Source organism: Eleutherodactylus coqui, chromosome 1 (genome assembly GCF_035609145.1).
Source record: "Eleutherodactylus coqui strain aEleCoq1 chromosome 1, aEleCoq1.hap1, whole genome shotgun sequence".
NCBI lineage: Eukaryota > Metazoa > Chordata > Amphibia > Anura > Eleutherodactylidae > Eleutherodactylus > Eleutherodactylus coqui.
In genome coordinates, this window is record NC_089837.1 from 224458546 (window position 1) to 224485965 (window position 27420).

Here is a 27420-nt window from a genome sequence, read left to right on the forward strand (position 1 = left end):
TCTGTAACAAATTAACCGCTCATTTCACAGCCTTTTACTCCAATTAGAGAAGAATTCAAAACCGACAAAACTCAAACAATCACCGCACAACATAGTTCCGTTACACACTGCAATTTCCCTACCGCACTCCCGGGGACGTCCATTTAACCCAAACAGTTTGCACATACAAAACACCAGAGAAAATCATTACAGGCCTCTTACATTGTGCACATGTCGCCAAGGCGCCATTTTTTACCCGGAACCCGAACGCTGCATTGCCCACCACGCTGTTTGCCACCAAAAACGTAGGTGGCTATGGGTGACGCCTCACCTGGCTTGGCTCGCCGGGCCTCACAGCTCCACTGCCGCACCCCCTTGCCGTTGTGGCGGTTGACCCATAGTACCGCCCAATCGTGACTGTAAACCTGAGCACTATCTCTATGCCGCCAACCGCAGAGTCTTTGCCCTTAGGGAGACGCGCGCATTTTACTTATCACAACGGAACGCAAAATTCGTGCCGAAATATTAGCTCCGCGTGCTGAAAACCCCGAAAGAGCCAACCGAAATTAACCGTTAGGAGATTGCCATTGGAAAAACAGTGGCTTTGTCACCTGCCTATCTGCTTATTTCACCAGCTCCTTAGCGTGCGTCGCTAGGCAAGCGCTGTGATTGACTGACACTGTAGCTTTACGGTTAGTGTAGCACCACCCGCAAGGCGATTCATTATGGGCATCTCAAAAGTAGCCATAGGCCCGGGCCCAGGGTAACGACTCCAAATTGGCATTAGAACACAGTGCGGCCGGTGGCGCTGCAGCTGAACCCCAGGGGCCTGAAAACTGAAAGCATTGTCGGAAGGGAGCTGATGACGGCTCACCTGTCAGAGGTGGTACAGCAGTGAACTGGAGCCTCCGTGCCCAACCGTATCACATCTTCTATGAAAGCTGGAGCAACAGGGCACTAGAGAGTCCATGCCAGCCCGTATGACATCTTGCATCCAAGCAAAAGGTGGCCCTGCTTAGCACTAGAGCATCCATGCCCCCCGGGATCACATCTCGTATCCAAGCTAAAGGCGGTGAAACAGGCTGCTGCAGCTACCTTCCCCTTCTCCCACCCCCGTATCTCATCTTATACGAAAGCTGGAGGTGTCCCAGCAGGGCACTAGGGATTCCATGCCCGCCCGTATCACATTCCGAATCCAAGCAAGAGGTGGCCCAACTTAGCACTACAGCATCCAGGCCCCACCACACCGTAGCACATCTTGTATCCAAGCTAGAGGCGGTACAGCAGGGTACCAGAGCCTCCACGCCTGTCTATATGGCATCTCGTTTCCCAGCTAGACACCGGACCAGGATTATAGATGTAAACGGGCACCTAGTTACATTGTGAGCCTCGTGTGGCGCAGAGCATTAGGGCAGCAGTACGCAGTGCTAAGCTCTGGCTTCACGACCTGAGATGTGCGGGTTCAAACCCCGCATACGTCAGGTAGCCGGCTCAGGGTCGACTCAGCCTTCTGTCCTTCCGAGGTCGGTGCAATGAGTACCCACTGGGGGGTAGAGTGACAGCTGAAGGCATACTGCCATCACGACTAGGCGGATTACTGCCCGGCGCGCTCTACTTTTTACCTTAGTGGCCTAGGCTTCCTACCACACCCAACCCTCTGGGCTCTGTAACAAATTAACCGCTCATTTCACAGCCTTTTACTCCAATTAGAGAAGAATTCAAAACCGACAAAACTCAAACAATCACCGCACAACATAGTTCCGTTACACACTGCAATTTCCCTACCGCACTCCCGGGGACGTCCATTTAACCCAAACAGTTTGCACATACAAAACACCAGAGAAAATCATTACAGGCCTCTTACATTGTGCACGTCGCCAAGGCGCCATTTTTTACCCGGAACCCGAACGCTGCATTGCCCACCACGCTGTTTGCCACCAAAAACGTAGGTGGCTATGGGTGACGCCTCACCTGGCTTGGCTCGCCGGGCCTCACAGCTCCACTGCCGCACCCCCTTGCCGTTGCGGCGGTTGACCCATAGTACCGCCCAATCGTGACTGTAAACCTGAGCACTATCTCTATGCCGCCAACCGCAGAGTCTTTGCCCTTAGGGAGACGCGCGCATTTTACTTATCACAACGGAACGCAAAATTCGTGCCGAAATATTAGCTCCGCGTGCTGAAAACCCCGAAAGAGCCAACCGAAATTAACCGTTAGGAGATTGCCATTGGAAAAACAGTGGCTTTGTCACCTGCCTATCTGCTTATTTCACCAGCTCCTTAGCGTGCGTCGCTAGGCAAGCGCTGTGATTGACTGACACTGTAGCTTTACGGTTAGTGTAGCACCACCCGCAAGGCGATTCATTATGGGCATCTCAAAAGCAGCCATAGGCCCGGGCCCAGGGTAACGACTCCAAATTGGCATTAGAACACAGTGCGGCCGGTGGCGCTGCAGCTGAACCCCAGGGGCCTGAAAACTGAAAGCATTGTCGGAAGGGAGCTGATGACGGCTCACCTGTCAGAGGTGGTACAGCAGTGAACTGGAGCCTCCGTGCCCAACCGTATCACATCTTCTATGAAAGCTGGAGCAACAGGGCACTAGAGAGTCCATGCCAGCCCGTATGACATCTTGCATCCAAGCAAAAGGTGGCCCTGCTTAGCACTAGAGCATCCATGCCCCCCGGGATCACATCTCGTATCCAAGCTAAAGGCGGTGAAACAGGCTGCTGCAGCTACCTTCCCCTTCTCCCACCCCCGTATCTCATCTTATACGAAAGCTGGAGGTGTCCCAGCAGGGCACTAGGGATTCCATGCCCGCCCGTATCACATTCCGAATCCAAGCAAGAGGTGGCCCAACTTAGCACTACAGCATCCAGGCCCCACCACACCGTAGCACATCTTGTATCCAAGCTAGAGGCGGTACAGCAGGGTACCAGAGCCTCCACGCCTGTCTATATGGCATCTCGTTTCCCAGCTAGACACCGGACCAGGATTATAGATGTAAACGGGCACCTAGTTACATTGTGAGCCTCGTGTGGCGCAGAGCATTAGGGCAGCAGTACGCAGTGCTAAGCTCTAGCTTCACGACCTGAGATGTGCGGGTTCAAACCCCGCATACGTCAGGTAGCCGGCTCAGGGTCGACTCAGCCTTCTGTCCTTCCGAGGTCGGTGCAATGAGTACCCACTGGGGGGTAGAGTGACAGCTGAAGGCATACTGCCATCGCGACTAGGCGGATTACTGCCCGGCGCGCTCTACTTTTTACCTTAGTGGCCTAGGCTTCCTACCACACCCAACCCTCTGGGCTCTGTAACAAATTAACCGCTCATTTCACAGCCTTTTACTCCAATTAGAGAAGAATTCAAAACCGACAAAACTCAAACAATCACCGCACAACATAGTTCCGTTACACACTGCAATTTCCCTACCGCACTCCCGGGGACGTCCATTTAACCCAAACAGTTTGCACATACAAAACACCAGAGAAAATCATTACAGGCCTCTTACATTGTGCACATGTCGCCAAGGCGCCATTTTTTACCCGGAACCCGAACGCTGCATTGCCCACCACGCTGTTTGCCACCAAAAACGTAGGTGGCTATGGGTGACGCCTCACCTGGCTTGGCTCGCCGGGCCTCACAGCTCCACTGCCGCACCCCCTTGCCGTTGCGGCGGTTGACCCATAGTACCGCCCAATCGTGACTGTAAACCTGAGCACTATCTCTATGCCACCAACCGCAGAGTCTTTGCCCTTAGGGAGACGCGCGCATTTTACTTATCACAACGGAACGCAAAATTCGTGCCGAAATATTAGCTCCGCGTGCTGAAAACCCCGAAAGAGCCAACCGAAATGAACCGTTAGGAGATTGCCATTGGAAAAACAGTGGCTTTGTCACCTGCCTATCTGCTTATTTCACCAGCTCCTTAGCGTGCGTCGCTAGGCAAGCGCTGTGATTGACTGACACTGTAGCTTTACGGTTAGTGTAGCACCACCCGCAAGGCGATTCATTATGGGCATCTCAAAAGCAGCCATAGGCCCGGGCCCAGGGTAACGACTCCAAATTGGCATTAGAACACAGTGCGGCCGGTGGCGCTGCAGCTGAACCCCAGGGGCCTGAAAACTGAAAGCATTGTCGGAAGGGAGCTGATGACGGCTCACCTGTCAGAGGTGGTACAGCAGTGAACTGGAGCCTCCGTGCCCAACCGTATCACATCTTCTATGAAAGCTGGAGCAACAGGGCACTAGAGAGTCCATGCCAGCCCGTATGACATCTTGCATCCAAGCAAAAGGTGGCCCTGCTTAGCACTAGAGCATCCATGCCCCCCGGGATCACATCTCGTATCCAAGCTAAAGGCGGTGAAACAGGCTGCTGCAGCTACCTTCCCCTTCTCCCACCCCCGTATCTCATCTTATACGAAAGCTGGAGGTGTCCCAGCAGGGCACTAGGGATTCCATGCCCGCCCGTATCACATTCCGAATCCAAGCAAGAGGTGGCCCAACTTAGCACTACAGCATCCAGGCCCCACCACACCGTAGCACATCTTGTATCCAAGCTAGAGGCGGTACAGCAGGGTACCAGAGCCTCCACGCCTGTCTATATGGCATCTCGTTTCCCAGCTAGACACCGGACCAGGATTATAGATGTAAACGGGCACCTAGTTACATTGTGAGCCTCGTGTGGTGCAGAGCATTAGGGCAGCAGTACGCAGTGCTAAGCTCTGGCTTCACGACCTGAGATGTGCGGGTTCAAACCCCGCATACGTCAGGTAGTCGGCTCAGGGTCGACTCAGCCTTCTGTCCTTCCGAGGTCGGTGCAATGAGTACCCACTGGGGGGTAGAGTGACAGCTGAAGGCATACTGCCATCGCGACTAGGCGGATTACTGCCCGGTGCGCTCTACTTTTTACCTTAGTGGCCTAGGCTTCCTACCACACCCAACCCTCTGGGCTCTGTAACAAATTAACCGCTCATTTCACAGCCTTTTACTCCAATTAGAGAAGAATTCAAAACCGACAAAACTCAAACAATCACCGCACAACATAGTTCCGTTACACACTGCAATTTCCCTACCGCACTCCCGGGGACGTCCATTTAACCCAAACAGTTTGCACATACAAAACACCAGAGAAAATCATTACAGGCCTCTTACATTGTGCACATGTCGCCAAGGCGCCATTTTTTACCCGGAACCCGAACGCTGCATTGTCCACCACGCTGTTTGCCACCAAAAACGTAGGTGGCTATGGGTGACGCCTCACCTGGCTTGGCTCGCCGGGCCTCACAGCTCCACTGCCGCACCCCCTTGCCGTTGCGGCGGTTGACCCATAGTACCGCCCAATCGTGACTGTAAACCTGAGCACTATCTCTATGCCGCCAACCGCAGAGTCTTTGCCCTTAGGGAGACGCGCGCATTTTACTTATCACAACGGAACGCAAAATTCGTGCCGAAATATTAGCTCCGCGTGCTGAAAACCCCGAAAGAGCCAACCGAAATGAACCGTTAGGAGATTGCCATTGGAAAAACAGTGGCTTTGTCACCTGCCTATCTGCTTATTTCACCAGCTCCTTAGCGTGCGTCGCTAGGCAAGCGCTGTGATTGACTGACACTGTAGCTTTACGGTTAGTGTAGCACCACCCGCAAGGCGATTCATTATGGGCATCTCAAAAGCAGCCATAGGCCCGGGCCCAGGGTAACGACTCCAAATTGGCATTAGAACACAGTGCGGCCGGTGGCGCTGCAGCTGAACCCCAGGGGCCTGAAAACTGAAAGCATTGTCGGAAGGGAGCTGATGACGGCTCACCTGTCAGAGGTGGTACAGCAGTGAACTGGAGCCTCCGTGCCCAACCGTATCACATCTTCTATGAAAGCTGGAGCAACAGGGCACTAGAGAGTCCATGCCAGCCCGTATGACATCTTGCATCCAAGCAAAAGGTGGCCCTGCTTAGCACTAGAGCATCCATGCCCCCCGGGATCACATCTTGTATCCAAGCTAGAGGCGGTACAGCAGGGTACCAGAGCCTCCACGCCTGTCTATATGGCATCTCGTTTCCCAGCTAGACACCGGACCAGGATTATAGATGTAAACGGGCACCTAGTTACATTGTGAGCCTCGTGTGGCGCAGAGCATTAGGGCAGCAGTACGCAGTATTAAGCTCTGGCTTCACGACCTGAGATGTGCGGGTTCAAACCCCGCATACGTCAGGTAGCCGGCTCAGGGTCGACTCAGCCTTCTGTCCTTCCGAGGTCGGTGCAATGAGTACCCACTGGGGGGTAGAGTGACAGCTGAAGGCATACTGCCATCGCGACTAGGCGGATTACTGACCGGCGCGCTCTACTTTTTACCTTAGTGGCCTAGGCTTCCTACCACACCCAACCCTCTGGGCTCTGTAACAAATTAACCGCTCATTTCACAGCCTTTTACTCCAATTAGAGAAGAATTCAAAACCGACAAAACTCAAACAATCACCGCACAACATAGTTCCGTTACACACTGCAATTTCCCTACCGCACTCCCGGGGACGTCCATTTAACCCAAACAGTTTGCACATACAAAACACCAGAGAAAATCATTACAGGCCTCTTACATTGTGCACATGTCGCCAAGGCGCCATTTTTTACCCGGAACCCGAACGCTGCATTGCCCACCACGCTGTTTGCCACCAAAAACGTAGGTGGCTATGGGTGACGCCTCACCTGGCTTGGCTCGCCGGGCCTCACAGCTCCACTGCCGCACCCCCTTGCCGTTGTGGCGGTTGACCCATAGTACCGCCCAATCGTGACTGTAAACCTGAGCACTATCTCTATGCCGCCAACCGCAGAGTCTTTGCCCTTAGGGAGACGCGCGCATTTTACTTATCACAACGGAACGCAAAATTCGTGCCGAAATATTAGCTCCGCGTGCTGAAAACCCCGAAAGAGCCAACCGAAATTAACCGTTAGGAGATTGCCATTGGAAAAACAGTGGCTTTGTCACCTGCCTATCTGCTTATTTCACCAGCTCCTTAGCGTGCGTCGCTAGGCAAGCGCTGTGATTGACTGACACTGTAGCTTTACGGTTAGTGTAGCACCACCCGCAAGGCGATTCATTATGGGCATCTCAAAAGCAACCATAGGCCCGGGCCCAGGGTAACGACTCCAAATTGGCATTAGAACACAGTGCGGCCGGTGGCGCTGCAGCTGAACCCCAGGGGCCTGAAAACTGAAAGCATTGTCGGAAGGGAGCTGATGACGGCTCACCTGTCAGAGGTGGTACAGCAGTGAACTGGAGCCTCCGTGCCCAACCGTATCACATCTTCTATGAAAGCTGGAGCAACAGGGCACTAGAGAGTCCATGCCAGCCCGTATGACATCTTGCATCCAAGCAAAAGGTGGCCCTGCTTAGCACTAGAGCATCCATGCCCCCCGGGATCACATCTCGTATCCAAGCTAAAGGCGGTGAAACAGGCTGCTGCAGCTACCTTCCCCTTCTCCCACCCCCGTGTCTCATCTTATACGAAAGCTGGAGGTGTCCCAGCAGGGCACTAGGGATTCCATGCCCGCCCGTATCACATTCCGAATCCAAGCAAGAGGTGGCCCAACTTAGCACTACAGCATCCAGGCCCCACCACACCGTAGCACATCTTGTATCCAAGCTAGAGGCGGTACAGCAGGGTACCAGAGCCTCCACGCCTGTCTATATGGCATCTCGTTTCCCAGCTAGACACCGGACCAGGATTATAGATGTAAACGGGCACCTAGTTACATTGTGAGCCTCGTGTGGCGCAGAGCATTAGGGCAGCAGTACGCAGTGCTAAGCTCTGGCTTCACGACCTGAGATGTGCGGGTTCAAACCCCGCATACGTCAGGTAGCCGGCTCAGGGTCGACTCAGCCTTCTGTCCTTCCGAGGTTGGTGCAATGAGTACCCACTGGGGGGTAGAGTGACAGCTGAAGGCATACTGCCATTGCGACTAGGCGGATTACTGCCCGGTGCGCTCTACTTTTTACCTTAGTGGCCTAGGCTTCCTACCACACCCAACCCTCTGGGCTCTGTAACAAATTAACCGCTCATTTCACAGCCTTTTACTCCAATTAGAGAAGAATTCAAAACCGACAAAACTCAAACAATCACCGCACAACATAGTTCCGTTACACACTGCAATTTCCCTACCGCACTCCCGGGGACGTCCATTTAACCCAAACAGTTTGCACATACAAAACACCAGAGAAAATCATTACAGGCCTCTTACATTGTGCACATGTCGCCAAGGCGCCATTTTTTAACCGGAACCCGAACGCTGCATTGTCCACCACGCTGTTTGCCACCAAAAACGTAGGTGGCTATGGGTGACGCCTCACCTGGCTTGGCTCGCCGGGCCTCACAGCTCCACTGCCGCACCCCCTTGCCGTTGCGGCGGTTGACCCATAGTACCGCCCAATCGTGACTGTAAACCTGAGCACTATCTCTATGCCGCCAACCGCAGAGTCTTTGCCCTTAGGGAGACGCGCGCATTTTACTTATCACAACGGAACGCAAAATTCGTGCCGAAATATTAGCACCGCGTGCTGAAAACCCCGAAAGAGCCAACCGAAATTAACCGTTAGGAGATTGCCATTGGAAAAACAGTGGCTTTGTCACCTGCCTATCTGCTTATTCCACCAGCTCCTTAGCGTGCGTCGCTAGGCAAGCGCTGTGATTGACTGACACTGTAGCTTTACGGTTAGTGTAGCACCACCCGCAAGGCGATTCATTATGGGCATCTCAAAGCAGCCATAGGCCCGGGCCCAGGGTAACGGCTCCAAATTGGCATTAGAACACAGTGCGGCCGGTGGCGCTGCAGCTGAACCCCAGGGGCCTGAAAACTGAAAGCATTGTCGGAAGGGAGCTGATGACGGCTCACCTGTCAGAGGTGGTACAGCAGTGAACTGGAGCCTCCGTGCCCAACCGTATCACATCTTCTATGAAAGCTGGAGCAACAGGGCACTAGAGAGTCCATGCCAGCCCGTATGACATCTTGCATCCAAGCAAAAGGTGGCCCTGCTTAGCACTAGAGCATCCATGCCCCCCGGGATCACATCTCGTATCCAAGCTAAAGGCGGTGAAACAGGCTGCTGCAGCTACCTTCCCCTTCTCCCACCCCCGTATCTCATCTTATACGAAAGCTGGAGGTGTCCCAGCAGGGCACTAGGGATTCCATGCCCGCCCGTATCACATTCCGAATCCAAGCAAGAGGTGGCCCAACTTAGCACTACAGCATCCAGGCCCCACCACACCGTAGCACATCTTGTATCCAAGCTAGAGGCGGTACAGCAGGGTACCAGAGCCTCCACGCCTGTCTATATGGCATCTCGTTTCCCAGCTAGACACCGGACCAGGATTATAGATGTAAACGGGCACCTAGTTACATTGTGAGCCTCGTGTGGCGCAGAGCATTAGGGCAGCAGTACGCAGTGCTAAGCTCTGGCTTCATGACCTGAGATGTGCGGGTTCAAACCCCGCATACGTCAGGTAGCCGGCTCAGGGTCGACTCAGCCTTCTGTCCTTCTGAGGTCGGTGCAATGAGTACCCACTGGGGGGTAGAGTGACAGCTGAAGGCATACTGCCATCGCGGCTAGGCGAATTACTGCCCGGCGCGCTCTACTTTTTACCTTAGTGGCCTAGGCTTCCTACCACACCCAACCATCTGTAACAAATTAACCGCTCATTTCACAGCCTTTTACTCCAATTAGAGAAGAATTCAAAACCGACAAAACTCAAACCATCACCGCACAACATAGTTCCGTTACACACTGCAATTTCCCTACCGCACTCCCGTGGACGTCCATTTAACCCAAACAGTTTGCACATACAGAAGACCAGAGAAAATCATTACAGGCCTCTTACATTCTGCACATGTCGCCGCCAAGGCGCCATTTTTACCCGGAACCCGAACGCTGCATTGCCCACCACGCTGTTAGCCACCAAAAACGTAGGTGGCTATGGGTGACGCCGACCTCACCTGGCTTGGCTCACCGGGCCTCACAGCTCCACTGCCGCAGCCCCTTGCCGTTGTGGCGGTTGACCCATAGCACCGCCCAATCGTGACTGTAAACCTGAGCACTATCTCTATGCCGCCAACCGCAGAGTCTTTGCCCTTAGGGAGACGTGCGCATTTTACTTATCACAACGGAACGCAAAATTCGTGCCGAAATATTAGCTCCGCGTGCTTAAAACCCCGAAAGAGCCAACCGAAATTAACCGTTAGGAGATTGCCATTGGAAAAACAGTGGCTTTGTCACCTGCCTATCTGCTTATTCCACCAGCTCCTTAGCGTGCGTCACTAGGCAAGCGCTGTGATTGACTGACACTGTAGCTTTACGGTTAGTGTAGCACCACCCGCAAGGCGATTCATTATGGGCATCTCAAAGCAGTCATAGGCCCGGGCCCAGAGTAACGGCTCCAAATTGGCATTAGAACACAGTGCGGCCGGTGGCGCTGCAGCTGAACCCCAGGGGCCTGAAAACTGAACGCATTGTCGGAAGGGAGCTGATGACGGCTCACCTGTCAGAGGTGGTACAGCAGTGAACTGGAGCCTCCGTGCCCAACCGTATCCCATCTTCTATGAAAGCTGGAGCAACAGGGCACTAGAGAGTCCATGCCAGCCCGTATGACATCTTACATCCAAGCAAAAGGTGGCCCTGCTTAGCACTAGAGCATCCATGCCCCCCGGGATGACATCTCGTATCCAAGCTAAAGGCGGTGAAACAGGCTGCTACAATCAAGGTAGAAATTTTAAAACTATTTTCAGTATATTATATAGTACATTCGATAATAGTATTGAAAAATATAATTCTCCCCACAAAAAAAACAGGTCCTCAAACAGCTATGTCAATGGAAAAATAAAAGAGTTTTTAAAAGTGGAGAGGAGAAACCAAAATTTAAAAAAGAAAAAATGGCCTTAAGGGGTTAATGCCCCACAGTTCTATGCTGTGGCTGGCGATAGGGGGGTATATGAAAGTCCCCGCAGATTGGCCATGTTTCAGACCACAAAGCCTATAGATCTATAATATGGACTCTGTGGGACTCCATCTACTGCCATACATGCAGCATTGTCATGTGAATGAAGCCGTACTTGAACTTTTTTCATACCTTGTTAAAAGGTCACATACCTTCACTGAAGATGTCGTTTTGGGAAATATTGGAGCCATAATCATTATCAACATTATAAGATCAACGCTGTGACTTAAAGAGGGTTTCCAGGGAAAGGAAATACTTAACCACTTACCCAGTCTAGCTGTATTGGATCTGACACCGGTTCACGGGGTATGGTCCTTCCATTGCCTGTAATGTCCTCACAGGAGGCTAGCTGTTTGGCTTATTCTAAAGGCCCTTTTACACTGAATGATTATTAAGATTCTTGTTGGATGACAGGAATCGGAACAATATTCATTCAGTGTAAATTCCTGCGCAATCTGAAAGACGAATGAATTTGTTCATCATTAGGATCGTGCAGGCATAAAAATCAAACGACAACCAACCTGTGTAAAGGCCCATTTACACGGGCAGATGATCGCTCAAAGATCGCGCCAATGACAGTTTGAGTGACAGCTTTGAGAGATCATTTTGCATAAAGTATTAAGTAGCTACTCAGCTACTTAACAACTAATTAGGTGTGCAAATGAAGCCTTCAATGAAAGCAGTTCGTAGCCTCAGATCTTTTTTTGTTCTCCATGGTGAAACCCTGCCATTAGCACTCCCCGTGGAGAACTTCTGATAAGAGGGAAGAACGATTTTTAGGTTGCCCGAAAAGCACACGATGGGCGCACATTTACACGCACCGATTATCGCTAAAACGATCGCTGATTAGCAATTTTTTTAGCGATCACCGGCTGGTGTAAATGGGCCTTAAGGAGGCAATCATATATCTATGAATGATTGCCTGTTTACTGTGAACGGAGGCAAGCAGGCAGCAGTGATCTCCGGCCCGCTTTTGTCCATTCACGGAGCGATGATAACTTCTGTGTAAAAGCACAGGAACAATTACTGCTGGGACGACTGTTGAGCGCTTTTGTGCATGACTGTCATCCCATGTAAAAGGGGTCCAAGCCTACTCCCTTCTCTGTCATGACCAATGCAGAGGCAGAGACGCGGGCTGGTTTTAGTTACTGAAGTTAGTTGAAAAGCTAGCTCCTTGTAATGACATCATGAGCTATAGAAGGGCCATACCACGTACTCCTGTGTCGGAAGTTGCCAGAAGTGGAACTTTCGACATTGATGGACTGACTATTTCCACTCCCTGGACAAGCACTTTAAATGACACGGGGCATACAGTTAGGTCCTGTGCATTCAGTATTTGTATGGAGGGGGATCATGAGTTGATCTGGCTCCATACAATGCGGGTGCCGGCTGTTTCTTATAGCTGACACCTGCCCGCAACAGTCAGTATCAGAGTAAATGCTGATTGCAGCTGTTAACCCTTTAAATATTGCGGTAAGTGACATTCAAATCCCCACATGGAAGTCTGGGGCTCCTAAATGTGCCCCCATTATGTGAATGCAGAGTGATGTTTTCGTTGTCCTGTGAAAGCTCCCAGCGCTGCTGTGGATGATTGCCTATCAAACTATGCCTGTAGTGTGGCTTGGTAGAATGCCTGCCACATTGTAGTACAATGTAATACTATGGTATTACATTATACTGCATGAGCAGGCAAACGATTGCAAGTTCAAGTCCCTTGTAGGGATTTTTTTTTAAAAAAAGCAAAAACAAGTAAAAAAAACCCTTAGTAAGGGCGCCCACCCACTGGCGTTTGCGATTTTCGTGCGTGAAAAACGCAGCGTTTTCCGTGCGTTTTTCTCGGCTTTTTCGCGCCTTTTCCGTTAATTTCCATTGACATTCATGGGTGCATTAAGAGAAAAATAAGGACACATATGCAACTGACAGTTCCTATGTTAAAAATTGCAATGGACCGAAAAAAAAAAACGCCAGTGGACAGGAGCACATTCAATACTAATTGCTCTTGAGAAAAAATGCAAAACGCTAAGGAAAAAAAATCGCCAGTGGGTGGGCGCCCTAATAGTGACCCCCACAGTGGCCCCAGTAGTAATAGTGTCCCCTATATTGGCCTCAGTAGTAACCGGCTTCCAGTTCCAAGGGGTTTGATCAGGTGCGGTGCGGCTGGTCAGGTGAGGCCACTATAGGCCGCTAGGAACCAGAAGCCAGAGGAGGTAAGAGAGGAGGGGGGAGCGCCGCATAGTATGAAATCAGCTGCAGAAACATGGCTGATTTCCAGTCAAAATCCGCACCAATGGTACAGATTTGGACCGTTTTTGGATATGAAAATGCTGCATAATTTGCCATGGAAATGTCCACTGCAGACATTTCACAACATTTCAGCCACATGTAACCATACCCTATGTCAGCTTGAGGTATGCTGCATTGTACAGAGTGGCCTCAGTAGTAATAGTGATCCCTATTGTGAATTCCACAAATCAGATCCGTCCGTGGCCATTGGGCTTTAGAGTGTGCTTATATGGGACGGAAATGCTGTGGAATGTCCGCAACAAATTCCGCACCATTTCTGCATCCAAAACAGAGTCAAAATCCGTACTTGAGGCTGATTTCAGAAGATATGGCGTTCACTGCTGAAGTCTTCGTCTGTCAGCGCACTCCTTCAGCCGATACCTGGTGGCCTATACAGTGCGCAGTGCCATTGCCATGAGGAAGTGCCATCACCTGTCAAGCGGTACTGCATACCGGAGAAAGGAGTGCGCTGATAGCTGAAGACTTCGGAAGACAGCATCATTTTGACTTTGTTGTGGATGCGGAAATGCTGCGGAAGGCCCCCTGTCCAACCACGCTGGCCAACGCTTCCCATAGCATTGCTATGGAAAGCGCTGACACCTGTCGGTGGTTCTGAGCCAATCCCTTTAAGTCCATATCCAATAAATGTCATGGGGATAAAAAGTACTTCAGTATTCTGTATCATAATCCTCATCATCTATGTGAGGTTTCCCATTTGATACCTCAGGAACCTTCAGTTTTTTCTTACTTTCTTTGCCTTTGTCAAAAGTATAGGAAGTTTCACACTGTCTTAGCATGGAATTAGAAGACATCCACCTCTCCCCACGGCAATATGGGGGCTCTGCACACTCCCCTTCCTTAATGTCAGTTCCTTTTTCTAGTAGCAATCTTCTAACAGTAAGAAGACTGCAGGTGCAATTCCAGGGGTTCCCATCTAAGTAGAGGTGTCTCAAGCGAGGCAAGGATTCTAAAACTTCACGTATACAAGTGAGCTTATTGTTTCGAAGGTTCAGAACTTGAAGTTGGTTCAAATGTTTTACATCATGGACTCCAACATGATCTATCTTTTTTCCTTTAACCCCTCCCCGCCCCATGACGTAAGAGTACGTCATGGGGATAGCGCGAGATCATAGCAGATTTCGCGCTATCCTGCAGCGGGAGCCGGCTGTCACTAGTAGCTGGCGTCCCGCTGCAACAGCGGGGGGCATCGGAGATGCGCCCCCTGCTGTTGACCCCTTCCCTGCCGCGATCTAAGTAGATTGCGGCAGGGAAAGGGTTCACAGAGAAAGCTCGCTCCCTCTGTGACTCCAGCCGGCTCTCGCGATAACATCGCGAGAGCCCGGCTGGTTGCTATGGCAACAGGATGCCAGATACCAGCGTCCTGTATTGCCATAGCCTGTAATCGCTATAATAAGCGAGGAGATAAGTCCTGCCATGCCTTATCGTAGCAATCTGCAGTGCTGCAGTAAAAGTCCCTCAGAGGGACACAGACTGTGTAAAAAAAAGAGAAAAATAAAGTACAAAAAATAAAAATGTTTTTTCTCATATTAGCAAATTTTTTTTTTTATTAAAAATCCCACATATTTGGTATCGACGCGTTTGGAACGATGCGTACAATACATTGAATGCACTTATTATCCTGCACGGCAAAAAGCATTAAAAAAAATGCTAAAAAACTGAGGTCAAATGCTAATTTTTAGCATTTTGCCTCCCAAAAAACGCACTAAAACTGATTTAAAAAAACGTGTGTAACCCAAAATGGTACCAATAAAAAGTACAGCTCGTCTCGCAAAAAATAAGCCCCCAGAGAGCTTCGTCCATGGAAAAATAAAAAAGTTATAGCACTTTGAATGCAGCAAGTTTAGAAAAAAATAATAATTTCCAAAAAAAAAGGGTTTTTATTGTGGAAAAGTGGAAAAACCTAAAAAAAATATAAGAATTTTGGTATCGTTGTAACCGTACCAACCCGCAGAAAAAAAATTTGTGTGTCATTTATGCTGCATAATTAACGCTTTAAAAAACCAAAAAAATCTATGGCAGAATTGATGCATTTTCTCTCCCTACGATCATAAAAAAAAATAATAAAAGTTTTACAATGTAGTCTATGTACCAAAAATGGTACCAATAAAAACCCCAGTTCGCCACACAAAAAACAAGCCCTTATACGGCCGCGTCGACGGAAAAATAAAAAAGTTATGGCTTTTGAAAAATGGAGATGAAAAAATACCAAAAATCGTTTGGTCCTCAATGCCAAAATAGGCCATGTCCTTAAGGGGTTAAAATCCAACCTTGTGAGGGGCGTGGCTTGGCGAGCGGCGGGAAAGTCGCAGGAGTCAGAGCTCCGCTGCAGCCTACGATAAACAGGCACATACCTGAGAGAGAAGGCGCCTGGGAGACCGCTGGAGCAGACGGTGGACATCCCCGGGGTCAGAGGAACAGAAGGAGCCGTTCCACATCCGAATCGGCGGCGGAGCGAAGTGCGGCCTGCTTGCCGGGAGAAAGCCGCGGGCTGCGGTGCCGGGAACCGTGGACCGGAAGTGAGCGCCGAGCGGACCGGAAGTTGGAGCAGCCGGGGGGGAGAGAGGCAGGGAAGCCCTCCGCAGCGGCAAGAGCGATCCTCCGGCCCTGAACGAGGGGAGGAGGCAGCGGTCAGAGGCCCCCGAGCGGCGAGAGGTAGGACGCTGGGGAGAAAAGGAGGACCGGGCAGCAGCCGGCAGCGGTAGCCTGGGAGAAGGCAGGAGACCCGCGATAACGCTAGCGGGACCCGGACCCCCCGCTCTCCCTCTCCCTAAGCACAACACGGCCCCTCCAGGCAGACTCATAAGCCTGGGGCCTGCATAATAAACCCTGAGGCTTTGGGGTACTAAGCCCCTGCACAGACAAAAGCCCTCAGCTGCTGAGCATATAAAGGAAGGGGCGCTGGGAGCTCCCCCCACCCTCGCAGCCTCTGTAAAAGGGTGATAAGAAAGGGAAGAGCAGAGCCGGTTCCCCTCCAGTGCCCTAAAGAGGGCTCCCCCAGACAAACACAGGGAGTAAAATCTCCCCAACCACAACGCTGCACGGAATCCGCCGCAACCTTACAGGAGGAGACGCTGCGCCAAAAATTACGGCTGCGGACTGCTGCTGCCCTCCCTCCCCAGCACCACACAGACACTGCAGAACCGAGAAGGGTACCCCTTTAAACCAGAAAATTTGACCCCGGCACCCCCAGGGGATCAGCACGCCCCACACCCAACAGACGCAAACAACAAAGTCCCCGTGTGGCCGAAAGACTCTCTAATCCAAAACACTCGCCACTCCATAGGCATCTACTCACACTTAGCTTGAGTAGTTCTAATCCTAGATCAAGTTAAAGAAAGGTCTCTCACCGGGCAAAGCCATACTTAACTAACCCTCCAGAACTCTGTGGGAGTGCAGCCCCACGGCATTCAAGATGGAATAGCAGAACTAAATGTCATAACCTTACCCGCTACATGCGGCTCCAAAGCAGCACACAACAAGACCACCCAGCACCAATGAGCATCTGAAGAATTCTATACAACTCAACTACGCCTTCCAACGCCTTCCATAAATAACACACCTTCTGGCAGGCTAGTATATATATAAGCAATACCTAATTCATAACGCATATCCAGACAATAACTATACAGGATGGTCAAGCGACGTGTCAAAACAACTGTCCCCAGGAGACTCTCAGAATATTTTCCACCAGGCCCACGGAGCAATAGAAACAAACCCTGTACGCCTCACCCACATAACCGTGAAACCGAAGAAATATCCAACAATCAAAGTCCTGCGGCATTATCCCAAAACTCATCTCCAGGATCTCTTCCACCTACCCCAGGCAGCCCCAACACCCCTCACAGAAGTGGTAGCAAAAGGAATGCTCAAGACCCTTCACCAGCCTCCCCCCCCCACCCCCCCACAAAAGGTCCGGAAGGCAAAAAAGAACCAAAACAACAAAACTCAAGAAACCCCTCCACAGATAGAGGCCACCAACAACCTTCAAGCCTACCCGGACTCAGAAAGTCCCTTAACTATAAATGCTCTAAAGAACATGTTAATCTCGCTACAAAAAGACATCTCCAAAGATATACAAAACCTCTATGGACAATTACAATCTAACATACACCATCTAGCTACCAGAACTGACCATATCGAACAAAAAATGGGAGAATATACCAAAGCTCACAACAAACTAGTAGACGCCCATGGTAGTCTAGAAGAAGAAGTCGCATACCTGAGAGAAAAAGTTACAGATCTGGAAGACCGATCCAGAAGAAACTATCTCAAATTTAGAGGAATCCCGGAAGATGTCTCACCTCCTGACATTCCACAATATATACTTAAATTACTGCAAACGCTTCTTCCGGACCTCCCTGAACTGGAATATGCGGTTGACAGAGCCCACAGAATCCCGAAAGCTCGCTCCGTCCCTGAGTCTGCACCAAGGGACATCCTAGCAAGGATACATTTCTACAAAATTAAAGAGGAAATCCTCTCAGTTGGAAGGCGTAGAGGCACACTGCCGGCCCCATATGAAAATATACAAATATTCCCGGATCTTTCGGCCGCCACTCTGCAGTCACGTAGAAAATATGCAGAAATAACAGCAGCTTTACAAGAGGCACACATCAAGTATAGATGGGGATTCCCAACCAAGCTGCTGATCTCTAAAAATGGAACTCTTCAAGTTGCAAATACAGTAGAAGAAGGCGCCTCCCTCCTGAAACAATGGGGGATTACTACCCTTCGGAAGCCCACGAGATCAGCAGAGGAGCCCCCTCCAAGAATGGAACACGAACGGAAGACAGCAGACAAGCACGGCAGACACACATGAACTGGTGCAGTATAAGGTCTCGACCCCCCCATGTATATTTCTCCGTCATGGAGCCAAAATGTTGATGGTTTGGAATGCCACCACCCCCCAATGTTTATTCACCCAGTGCGCATAGGCGCTGGTTGAACAATATTTTGATTATGTTATTCGTTAAGAATGGTTTCTCTTCTTATGCCATTTATAGTTATAAAAAGTTTTTTAGGAGGTCACTTCCCCCCCCCCCCCGCTATACCCAATATGAAAAGACGCTACGACATCCCAGCCCATAGACTACCCATTAGCCATGCCTATTAACATCACATCCTTGAATGTAAAAGGTTTAAATAGCCCGTACAAACGTAGCATGCTCTGGAAACAAGCTCTCAAATCCCACTCGGATGTCTTCTTCGCCCAAGAGACCCATTTTCTGAAAGACAAACACCCCTCCTGTAACCACCCTAAATTCCCAAACCTCTTCCTAGCATCAAATACAGAGAAAAAAAAAGAAAGGCGTAATGATAGCCATTAGCCGGAATGTAACATTCTCTCAAAAAATATATACGTAGACCCAGCCGGCCGATTTCTAATATTAGTCTGTGAAATTAACACCATTACCTATACACTGGTAAATGTCTACTTCCCATTTAAACAACAGGCTAAATTCCTCAAACACGTCCTATCAGAGGTGGCTAAAATATGGCAGGGTAATCTGGTGATCGGAGGAGATTTAAACTCGGTGGTGGACCCGGTTCTGGACTCCACTGCGAGCAGCAGGGGCATGTCACCTATTGTCCCAATCATTCATTCCGAAGAATTATATGACGTGTGGAGGTGCATGCACGGATCGGAGAGGGACTACACGTTTCTCTCCGCACCACATGCATCTTACTCTAGGATTGATATGTTCCTGGTGCCACGGAGGGGCCTGGAGAGAGTTCTGAGGGCGGATATTGGAATGATATCATGGTCTGACCACGCCCCCATATCCTTGACCCTCGAAGAAAAATTCAATTACTCCCCATCATTCCCGTGGAGACTAAATGAATACACCTTAAACCACCCTGAACACGAACTACCGCTTAAGGAGGAAATAGAGAGATTCTTCGCGAACAATATAGGATCGGTCCCGAGCGTGTCCACAGTGTGGAACGCGCATAAAGCCTTCATGAGGGGCATGTTTATTAAACTTGGAGCAAAAGCCAAAAGAAAGAGAGAGGAAGACCAGATTAGAGTCTTAGATTCATTAAATAAAAAAGAACCAACTCAACAAAGAACATCAGACCTCTTCAACCTCCGGCCGAAGCTCCAAAACCTGTTAGTCGCCAAGCACGACACCACATTTCAAAAACTCAAAATGCAATTCTATGCACACGACAATAGAACAGGGGCCTTGTTAGCGAAACAACTTAAAAATCTCAAAACTAAAGAAAGGGTTAGATACCTCCTCGATCCACAGGGCAGAAAAATCTTCCACCCTCAAAAGATAGCGAACACGTTCGCCACGTATTATTCCTCTTTATATAATTTAAAGAACAACGACAGTATCCACCACCCCCAAAAAGAGGAAATCCAGAACTTCTTACAAAGCATGAACCTACCCCACCTCTCCCCCGAGCAATTAGATAGCCTCTCTATGCCAATCTCCTCTCAGGAAGTGCTAGACTCTATTAAATTACTAAAGCCCCATAAAACTCCGGGCCCAGACGGCTTCTCAAACGGCTATTATAAAAAATTCGCTGCACTCCTGGCCCCCCATCTGGCATCTGTGTTCAACGGGGCAATGGAAAACGGCTCCTTCCCATCTGAGATGTTGGAGGCTCTGATTGTTACAATTCCCAAACCAGGGAAGGAGAATACATCTCCAGCCAACTTCCGACCCATCTCCCTGTTGAACACAGATGTGAAAATATATGCAAAAATTCTTAGTGTGAGACTGTTCTCGATTCTTCCGATGCTGGTAGCAACAGACCAAGTGGGATTCGTCCCTCAAAGACAAGCACCGGACGGTACCCGACGATTCCTGAATCTAGTCAGGGTGGCAGAAAGGAATGGTATACCTGCAATGCTTTTAGCGCTGGATGCTGAAAAAGCATTCGACCGAATTCACTGGGGGTTCCTGGAAGCCACCCTGGAAAGGTTCGGGTTTTCAGGGCGTATCAAGACAGCAATTATGTCACTATATTCGGCACCGTCCGCAAGAGTATTCTCTTCGGGCTGCCTCTCTTCCCCATTTGTCATCTCCAATGGTACAAGACAGGGGTGCCCCCTCTCGCCCCTAATATTTGCCCTCATAATGGAGCCGCTGGCCGAAAAGTTCAGAACCAACCCAAACATACAGGGGATTAAAGTAGCATCACAAGAACACAAGATCGGTCTATACGCGGACGATGTCATATTAGCCATCACAAACCCAACCTCTTCCCTGCCACATGCCCAGTCCACCCTAGAGCAATTTGGAAACGTCTCATACTATAAAATTAACAACACGAAATCGCAAATGTTAAATTTAGGATTGGACGCCAAGACGACCAAGACCATTACGGAATCGTCCCCTTTCACCTGGTGCAGCGGTTCCATCCCATATCTGGGAATTAACATAACCTATCCCAGCTCCCTCACCTTCTCCAAAAACTACCTGCCACTTCTGAACCGTATCCCCAGTATTTTAGGCAAATTTCGTAAACCTTTCATTTCCTGGGCGGGCAGGATAGCAGCGGTTAAAATGATGATCCTACCCCGCATTCTCTATGTTTTCAGAACAGTAATAATCCCAATCTCTTCTCAATTTATAACTAAACTTCAATCCCTAATTAATCAGTTCATCTGGGGGGGAGCCCATGCCAGAATAAAATTCTCCACTCTGGCAAAACCATATGAATTAGGAGGTATGAGAGCCCCCGATATTAAGAGATATTTCGCAGCTACCATACTAGACCAAATTAAGCATTGGTGGGCTTCCTCTTCACCCAAAAAGTGGGTGAGCATAGAAACAACAGCTCTAGGAGCCCCCCTGATCTCCCTCCTCGGAGTTAGCCCCCCCCCCCCACTACCGATCCATACTCTACCAAGTCTCCAGGTGTCGGTTCAGATATGGAACCAACTAGTTTCTTCCACCTCGGAAAAGGTCTCGGCCGTATCCCTTCCCTTGAGATTCCTTTCTTCAATACTCCCAGACTTTGAATATGGGACTTGGGAAAGAGCCGGAATAAAAAAGGTTGGAGACCTATATAGGGAAGGAGCAATAATGGACTTCCCCACACTAAATGGAAAATTCAACCTCCCCAATAAACTAGGTTTCTCATATCTGAGACTAAGATACGCACTACATTTGTTAGATACTAACAAACCAATATTCCCTAAAACGGCCTTCACTTTCTTCTCGCTCTCAACAGAGGTCTCTGGAGGCATATCTACCTTCTATGAGAGCTCGTTCTCCCAGATCTCCCAGACTAAATCGGCCCACATGATATTATGGGAGCTTGACTTTAAACAAACATTTAGTCTGGAGGACTGGAGTAGGGCTCTCGCGTGGACGAAAAAGATCTCACACGGCATAACCCACTGGGAAACATCCCAGAAGATATTCCTCCGCTGGTACCTTACCCCAGCAAGAATAAGCAAAATGAGCAACCTAGCCCCGGAGTCCTGCTGGAGAGAGTGTGGGGCAAAAGGCACATACTTTCATATGTGGTGGCTCTGCCCAGTAATAAGGTCGTTCTGGAACGCAGTATTTAACTTCATTTACTCAGTCACCCACCAATATGTAACTCCTGACCCAACGCTGGCACTATGCTTCTTAAACACGAATAAGCTATCCCCCTTCTATTCGGCTCTCACCTCACACATTCTCCTAGCGGCAAGGATAGTAATTGCCAAACACTGGAAATCAAAAGAGGCCCCCTCTATATTAGAAGTAAGGAATTCAGTGAACCGCACCTTCTATCTGGAGGAGGCTTACTCGCGTAGATTCGCCCCTAGGGCCTCACGAACAACTTTTTGGGCAACCTGGCTAGATTTTACGACCAAAAACCCCATATGAGAGGGGCGGAGGCCCGAGAGGTGAACAACAGAAATTGCTTAAATAACGAGATAGCCGGAAAGTACAAGGGGCGCCACCTCCCCATCTTGCATGCTAAGATTGACCAGTTTGGTATGACGAGACCCCATATGGTCCGACCCCCCCCCCCCCCCATCGGTTCCAACATCCCCCTTACCCAACTTCCAGAAACATACGGTAGTACTATAATACTTGATAATATTAACTACAGATAAGTCGTCACCCATCTTCATAAGTGTACCTCCTTATATTTACTCTTCCCCCCCCCCTTTTTTTTTTATTATTCTGTTTTGATTTTACTTTGAATATTGTTCCAGTTGTATTTCACTGCAAAATGTTATACATAACAAAGTAATAACAATTTTCTTTGTTTGGTAATAAAAACTGTTAATAAAAAGACAATTATTGAAAAAATCCAACCTTGTAAGAGTAAATGAAAGCCTAAAAGTTGCAAAGAAACAGAAGGATGTAAAAAAAAAAAAATGAAAACCCTGTTTTACAATAAGAGTTTTTGGTCAAAGTATCCCGCAGAAAGCCTATAAGGTGGCATATGTTGGAGGCCTCCATTAGCAGTATATGTTGGTGAATACTTCTGATGTAGACCACTGACTGAAGCAACATAATGACTATTGACAGGAGTGTTGAAATTAGTCTCACATCCCAGTTGTGTTGGATAATGCATTGGCCCTAGCTCGTCTACTCCCACAGATGTAATCATTGTGACACATCTGATGTCAGACTTTGTTACAATGAGAAAATCCTCTTATAAGGGGTTTCTGTGATCCCAATATCAATGATCTATCCTTAGAATATGTCACCAATTTCTGATTAGTGGGGGTCTGCCATCCAGGACCCCCACCATTCACCTGTCTGAAGAGACCATGGCACTCAGGTAAGCACTGTGGCCTACTCTTAAGCATTCATTCGTCATGTGGCCTGACAAGTGAATGGGATTGAGCTGGCATCGCCGGCACCCGCATTATGACATGTGATGTTCTGCCTGGTATGCAGTGAAGAAGCTGTGGCCTCCTCAAACAGCTCATTGGCAGGGTCCCAAGTGGCGGACTCCGACTGATCAAATATTGATATCAATATTGGACTTCTGGAAAGCGCCTTTAAATTACAACAATTTAGTATGAAAACATTCAATTTCATGGCTTAATAAGCACTTACCCCAACAGAATAGAAGTTAGAAGATTCTGTTCCATAGCCAAGTTGGACAAGCGAACACACCACTGAAGTGATTTGTCCTCAAATACAATCATGCCATTATTATCCAGGAAAAGATGTTTAAGGTTGGTCAGGTCTCTCATGTCTTTCTCTGTTACTCTTGAAACCTGATTATTGCTGCAGTCAAGTCGCTGTAATTTAGAGGGTAGTTTTTGAGGGATAGCGGAGAGTTGGTTCTTGGAGAGATCTAAAGATGTAAGATTGGTGACAACTAGAGATGAGCGAGTATACTCGCTAAACGCAATTGCTCGAGTGAGCATTGCCTTTAGCGAGTATCTCCCCCGCTCGAGACTGCAGATTCGGGTGCCGGTGTAGGGGAGCGGTGAGTAGCGGCTGTCAGCAGGAGGGAGCGGGCGGGGAGAGAGAGATCTCCCCTCCGTTACACCCCGCTCTCCCCGCAGCTCCGTGCCCGCTGCCGGCACCCGAACCTGCAGTCTCGAGCGGGCAGGTACTCGCTAAAGGCAATGCTCGCTCGAGTAATTGCCTTTAGCGAGTATACTCGCTCATCTCTAGTGACAACTTGTAGACCATCTGCTGAAAACAACTGATTTCCAGAAAGATTAAGATCAAAAAGATTTTCCAGTTGCTTTAAATCTCTTATAGACACACTTTTTATAAGATTTCTCTCTAACCTCAAGGACAGGAGGGATTTAGGTAGTCGTGGTGGAGCTTTAACAACTTGGTTTCCAGCTAACCTGAGATATTGTAAGCCTGGAAAATGGGTGAAGCAGTTTTCATAGAAGAACATCAGCTTGTTGTTCTCCATATTCAGATACTTGAGATTGGGAAGGAAGGAGATTGGTGACTGAATGAAGGAATTGAATTATCACCCAATTTTAGGACTTCCAGTGTTGAGGGTAGTGATCTGGGAATTGCGGTCAGTCTATTGTTCCATATTTCCAACATCTTCAAGTTATTCATTGCTTTAAACGTATTGTTTTCAATGGTTTCTATGCCACTGGAAAATAGTACTAATTCTTCCAAGCCTTGCATCTCACTGAAGCCTGAAAACTGACAGAAAATATGATATATCAAAAGCTGGTACTGTAGCGGTTATTTTTGTCACACTATCATGGGTACATAAGACATGAATAGACCTTACAACAACTTACTAGCGCTGAATAGGTTGCATTCGAGATTTCTCTAAAGTGCATGGCTTAGCAACATGATCACCCCTTGACCACAATCAAAAGCTTGAAAACCAACATAGAGAAAACTGATGCCCTCCAGGTTGTGCCTGGCAAAATATATACTTATATATTCATCCAGGGTCATTCCACATGTCTATTATAGGACTTAGGCTTCCTAATATACTGTCATCTATATAATCTCTCCCACTAGCAGCAGAAATAATCGCATTGTACAGTGGTCTTTTCTAGCCAGGATGGCTGCCCTTCATTATTTATTGGAACATTCTAGCTGCTGGCAATATTGCATATCTTATGTAAGAGACCATAAAACCAGAGTTACTATCATGTTTACACTCATTGTAAAAAGAATCCCTTCCCTAGAAGTAGTTGTCGGAATCAAATGAAGCTTTCTATGTTTGATTGTAACATTGATATAAGTAAGTGATTACAATATCAGAGCAAAAGGATGGTTTATTGCAGAAAACTGAACACTTGAGGGGAGGCTCTAGTACGCTGTTGTACCGCCTCTAGCTTGGATACAAGATGTGATACAGGTGGGCATGGAGGCTCTAGTACCCTTTTGTACTGCCTCTAGCTCGGATACATGATGTGATAGGGGTGGGCATGGAGGCTCTAGTACCCTGTTGTACTGCCTCTAGCTCGGATACATGATGTGATAGGGGTGGGCATGGAGGCTCTAGTACTCTAGATTGGAAACATGTGATTGCTTCATTCGCAGCCGTTCATCGACCGCTGGCTGTGATTGGCTAAGTGTCAGCCAATCACAGCCAGCGCTTGATAAAGGCAGGGATTTTTTAATTCCCGTCCAGAAGAGAAGAAGATCAGTGCCGGGACCCAAGGAGAAGATGTGGCCGGGCTGACAGCGCGTCTAAGGTGATGTATGTGTATTTCTTCCCCCTGCAGCTAGGGCTTAGTTTAGGCCTTGACAGTAAGATTTCCTACTATCAAAGTTGCATCGCACCGCACAAAAACCACGTTGTTACGGCACTCTGCCCCCCGAGCGCCAGTTGGGGTGCCCTGATCTCCTGCACCCCACTGTCCCTGCCTACTTGCCTCGGCCCTGGCTAACCCCAGGCGGACAACTGGGCGGCAGTCCCTGCACTGGCTAGGGACCTGGCGACTGCCTAGATGGAACTACTAACAGGGGACAGAGTGCCGACAGAAGAGGCAGGTGTAACAGACCAACAAAACTACTAGGTGAATCAAGGCTGGAGGTGTAGCTCTCAGGCAAACGAAAAGATACTGACAAGCAACTAGGACAGACTAGAATAGACCTGACTAGAGGCTAGCAGAACCAATAACTGGCAGTGAGTTCAGGTCACTGCCAGCCTTTTAACTAAAAGCCTCCGCCCCGGGGCGGAGAGTGGGAGGAGCCGACTCTCCCACTGTTGCATAAGGGAGGTGGATGAGAGCGGGTGGCACCCTACGGGCGGACACGCCCACGCCGCGGCACGCTGGCTGCTCCACGCCGCCGAGAGATCCCTGACAGCACCGCTCCGGGACGCCGAAGCCGACCTCGGAGCGGCGCGCGCCGGCCGCGGGACCCAGCGCCGCCCTGCATGGTAACACACGTTTTTCTGCAATGTGATGCAACAGAGAGGAACGCTCCAAAGGGAAACATGGTCTACAAAACCTCACGAGTTGCATGCATATTGCCGAACCTACAAAACATAGGAAATCATGGGGTTCTCATACATGCAATTTGTAGCATTGTAGCAACGCTACAAAATCGCGCGACTTTGTCACCCGCGTGAACGAGGCCTTACTCCCGCAGCATACATAAGCTTTATGTTGTCAACATTGAATTTCTTCTGGTTGGTACTCTTCTTCATCTTGCACAGTTTGAGCTTTTTGAGATGTGGGGGCACTATTAGTATTGGGGCCACTCCAGGGGGAACTGTTACTATTGGGGCCACCCTAGGGGGCAGTGTTACTATTGGGGCCACCCCAGGGGGCAGTGTTACTATTGGGGCCACTGCAGAGGGCACTGTTATTATTAGGGACACGAGGGGAGGAGGACACTGTTACTATTGGAGTTGTTCCAGAGGGAATGGCCATTCTACACAAAAAATTGCAGAATTGTGGGCCTGTACAGAGCGGCCATTCCCCCTGGAGCAGGGGCGTAACTAGAGGCTCATGGGCCCGGGTGCAGAAGTTTAGCTTGGGCCCCCCTCCCCATGCCCTTAGGCTAGATTTACAAGGGCGATCGCAAAATTGCAGCAATATTGCAGTTTTTCTCATAGAGCGTCAGTGATGCTTTTTTCACAAAAACATTGCCGTCGTTTGCAGTTTTCACGCGAGAAAAACAATAGGACTTTCTAATGTTAAAAATCGCATTGCACTAAAATCGCAAGTTCGTGCGATACGATAAAACGAAGACTCCATAGGGAAACATGGGCGATAAAAAAGAGCAGAACGCACAAAGATAGGGCAGGCAGCGATTTGTTTTTCCATGCAACATCACATCAGTGAAAACATCTAAAATGTGAAAGAAACCATTGAAAAGCCGGGGCTTCATAATTCTGCGTTATCACCCGTGTGAGACTGGTCTTGGGGTCTGTGCCCAAGTAGTGGAAAACAGCTCTTGTTTCAGTCGGCCGATCCGCACAAAATTTTGCATCAAAACCACAAAAGAAAATTGGAAGGGTGAAACCTGCTGCGGATACACATAAAAACCTGCGCCAAAGCCTTCACCAAGGGCGCGGATTTTGACATTTTTTTCTGATGTGGTTTTGATGCGGAACTTGTGTGAATTCTCCGCTGCGGACAATCTGCGCCATTTTACGTACTTAGGAATATACCCTTAGGCCACTTTCACACACACCGCTTTTTTACAGCGTTTACCGCGGCGTTTCAAACACGGCAGTAAACGCTGTACAACGCTGTCTGCTCTATTTTCATGTGTTTAAGCACTTTTTAACGCACCTCAT

The 27420-nt window shown here is 49.1% G+C and overlaps 1 protein-coding gene across 1 annotated transcript; it reads right to left on the bottom strand.

Annotated features, from left to right (window-relative positions):
- Nucleotides 1-13901: 13901 nt before the first annotated feature.
- On the bottom strand, nt 13902-24105 carry LOC136578550 (nephrocan-like). The gene is made up of 5 exons (XM_066578723.1): nt 23860-24105; nt 23283-23569; nt 22039-22057; nt 20463-20469; nt 13902-14314 (listed from the first exon to the last, which is right to left on the bottom strand). Exons 1-5 carry the CDS (start codon nt 24103-24105, stop codon nt 13902-13904), a joined length of 972 nt encoding a protein of 323 aa, XP_066434820.1.
- Nucleotides 24106-27420: the final 3315 nt, after the last annotated feature.

What these genes read in the sequence shown, in the direction of transcription:
- LOC136578550 (XM_066578723.1), bottom strand. Translation starts at nt 24,105, where the DNA reads ATGGAGAACAACAAGCTGATGTTCTTCTATGAAAACTGCTTCACCCAT. An exon ending in TTTCAGCAGATGGTCTACAA is followed by an intron (nt 23,570 to 23,859) that starts GTTGTCACTAGA and finishes GCGTTTAGCGAG; the next exon opens with TATACTCGCTCATCTCTAGT.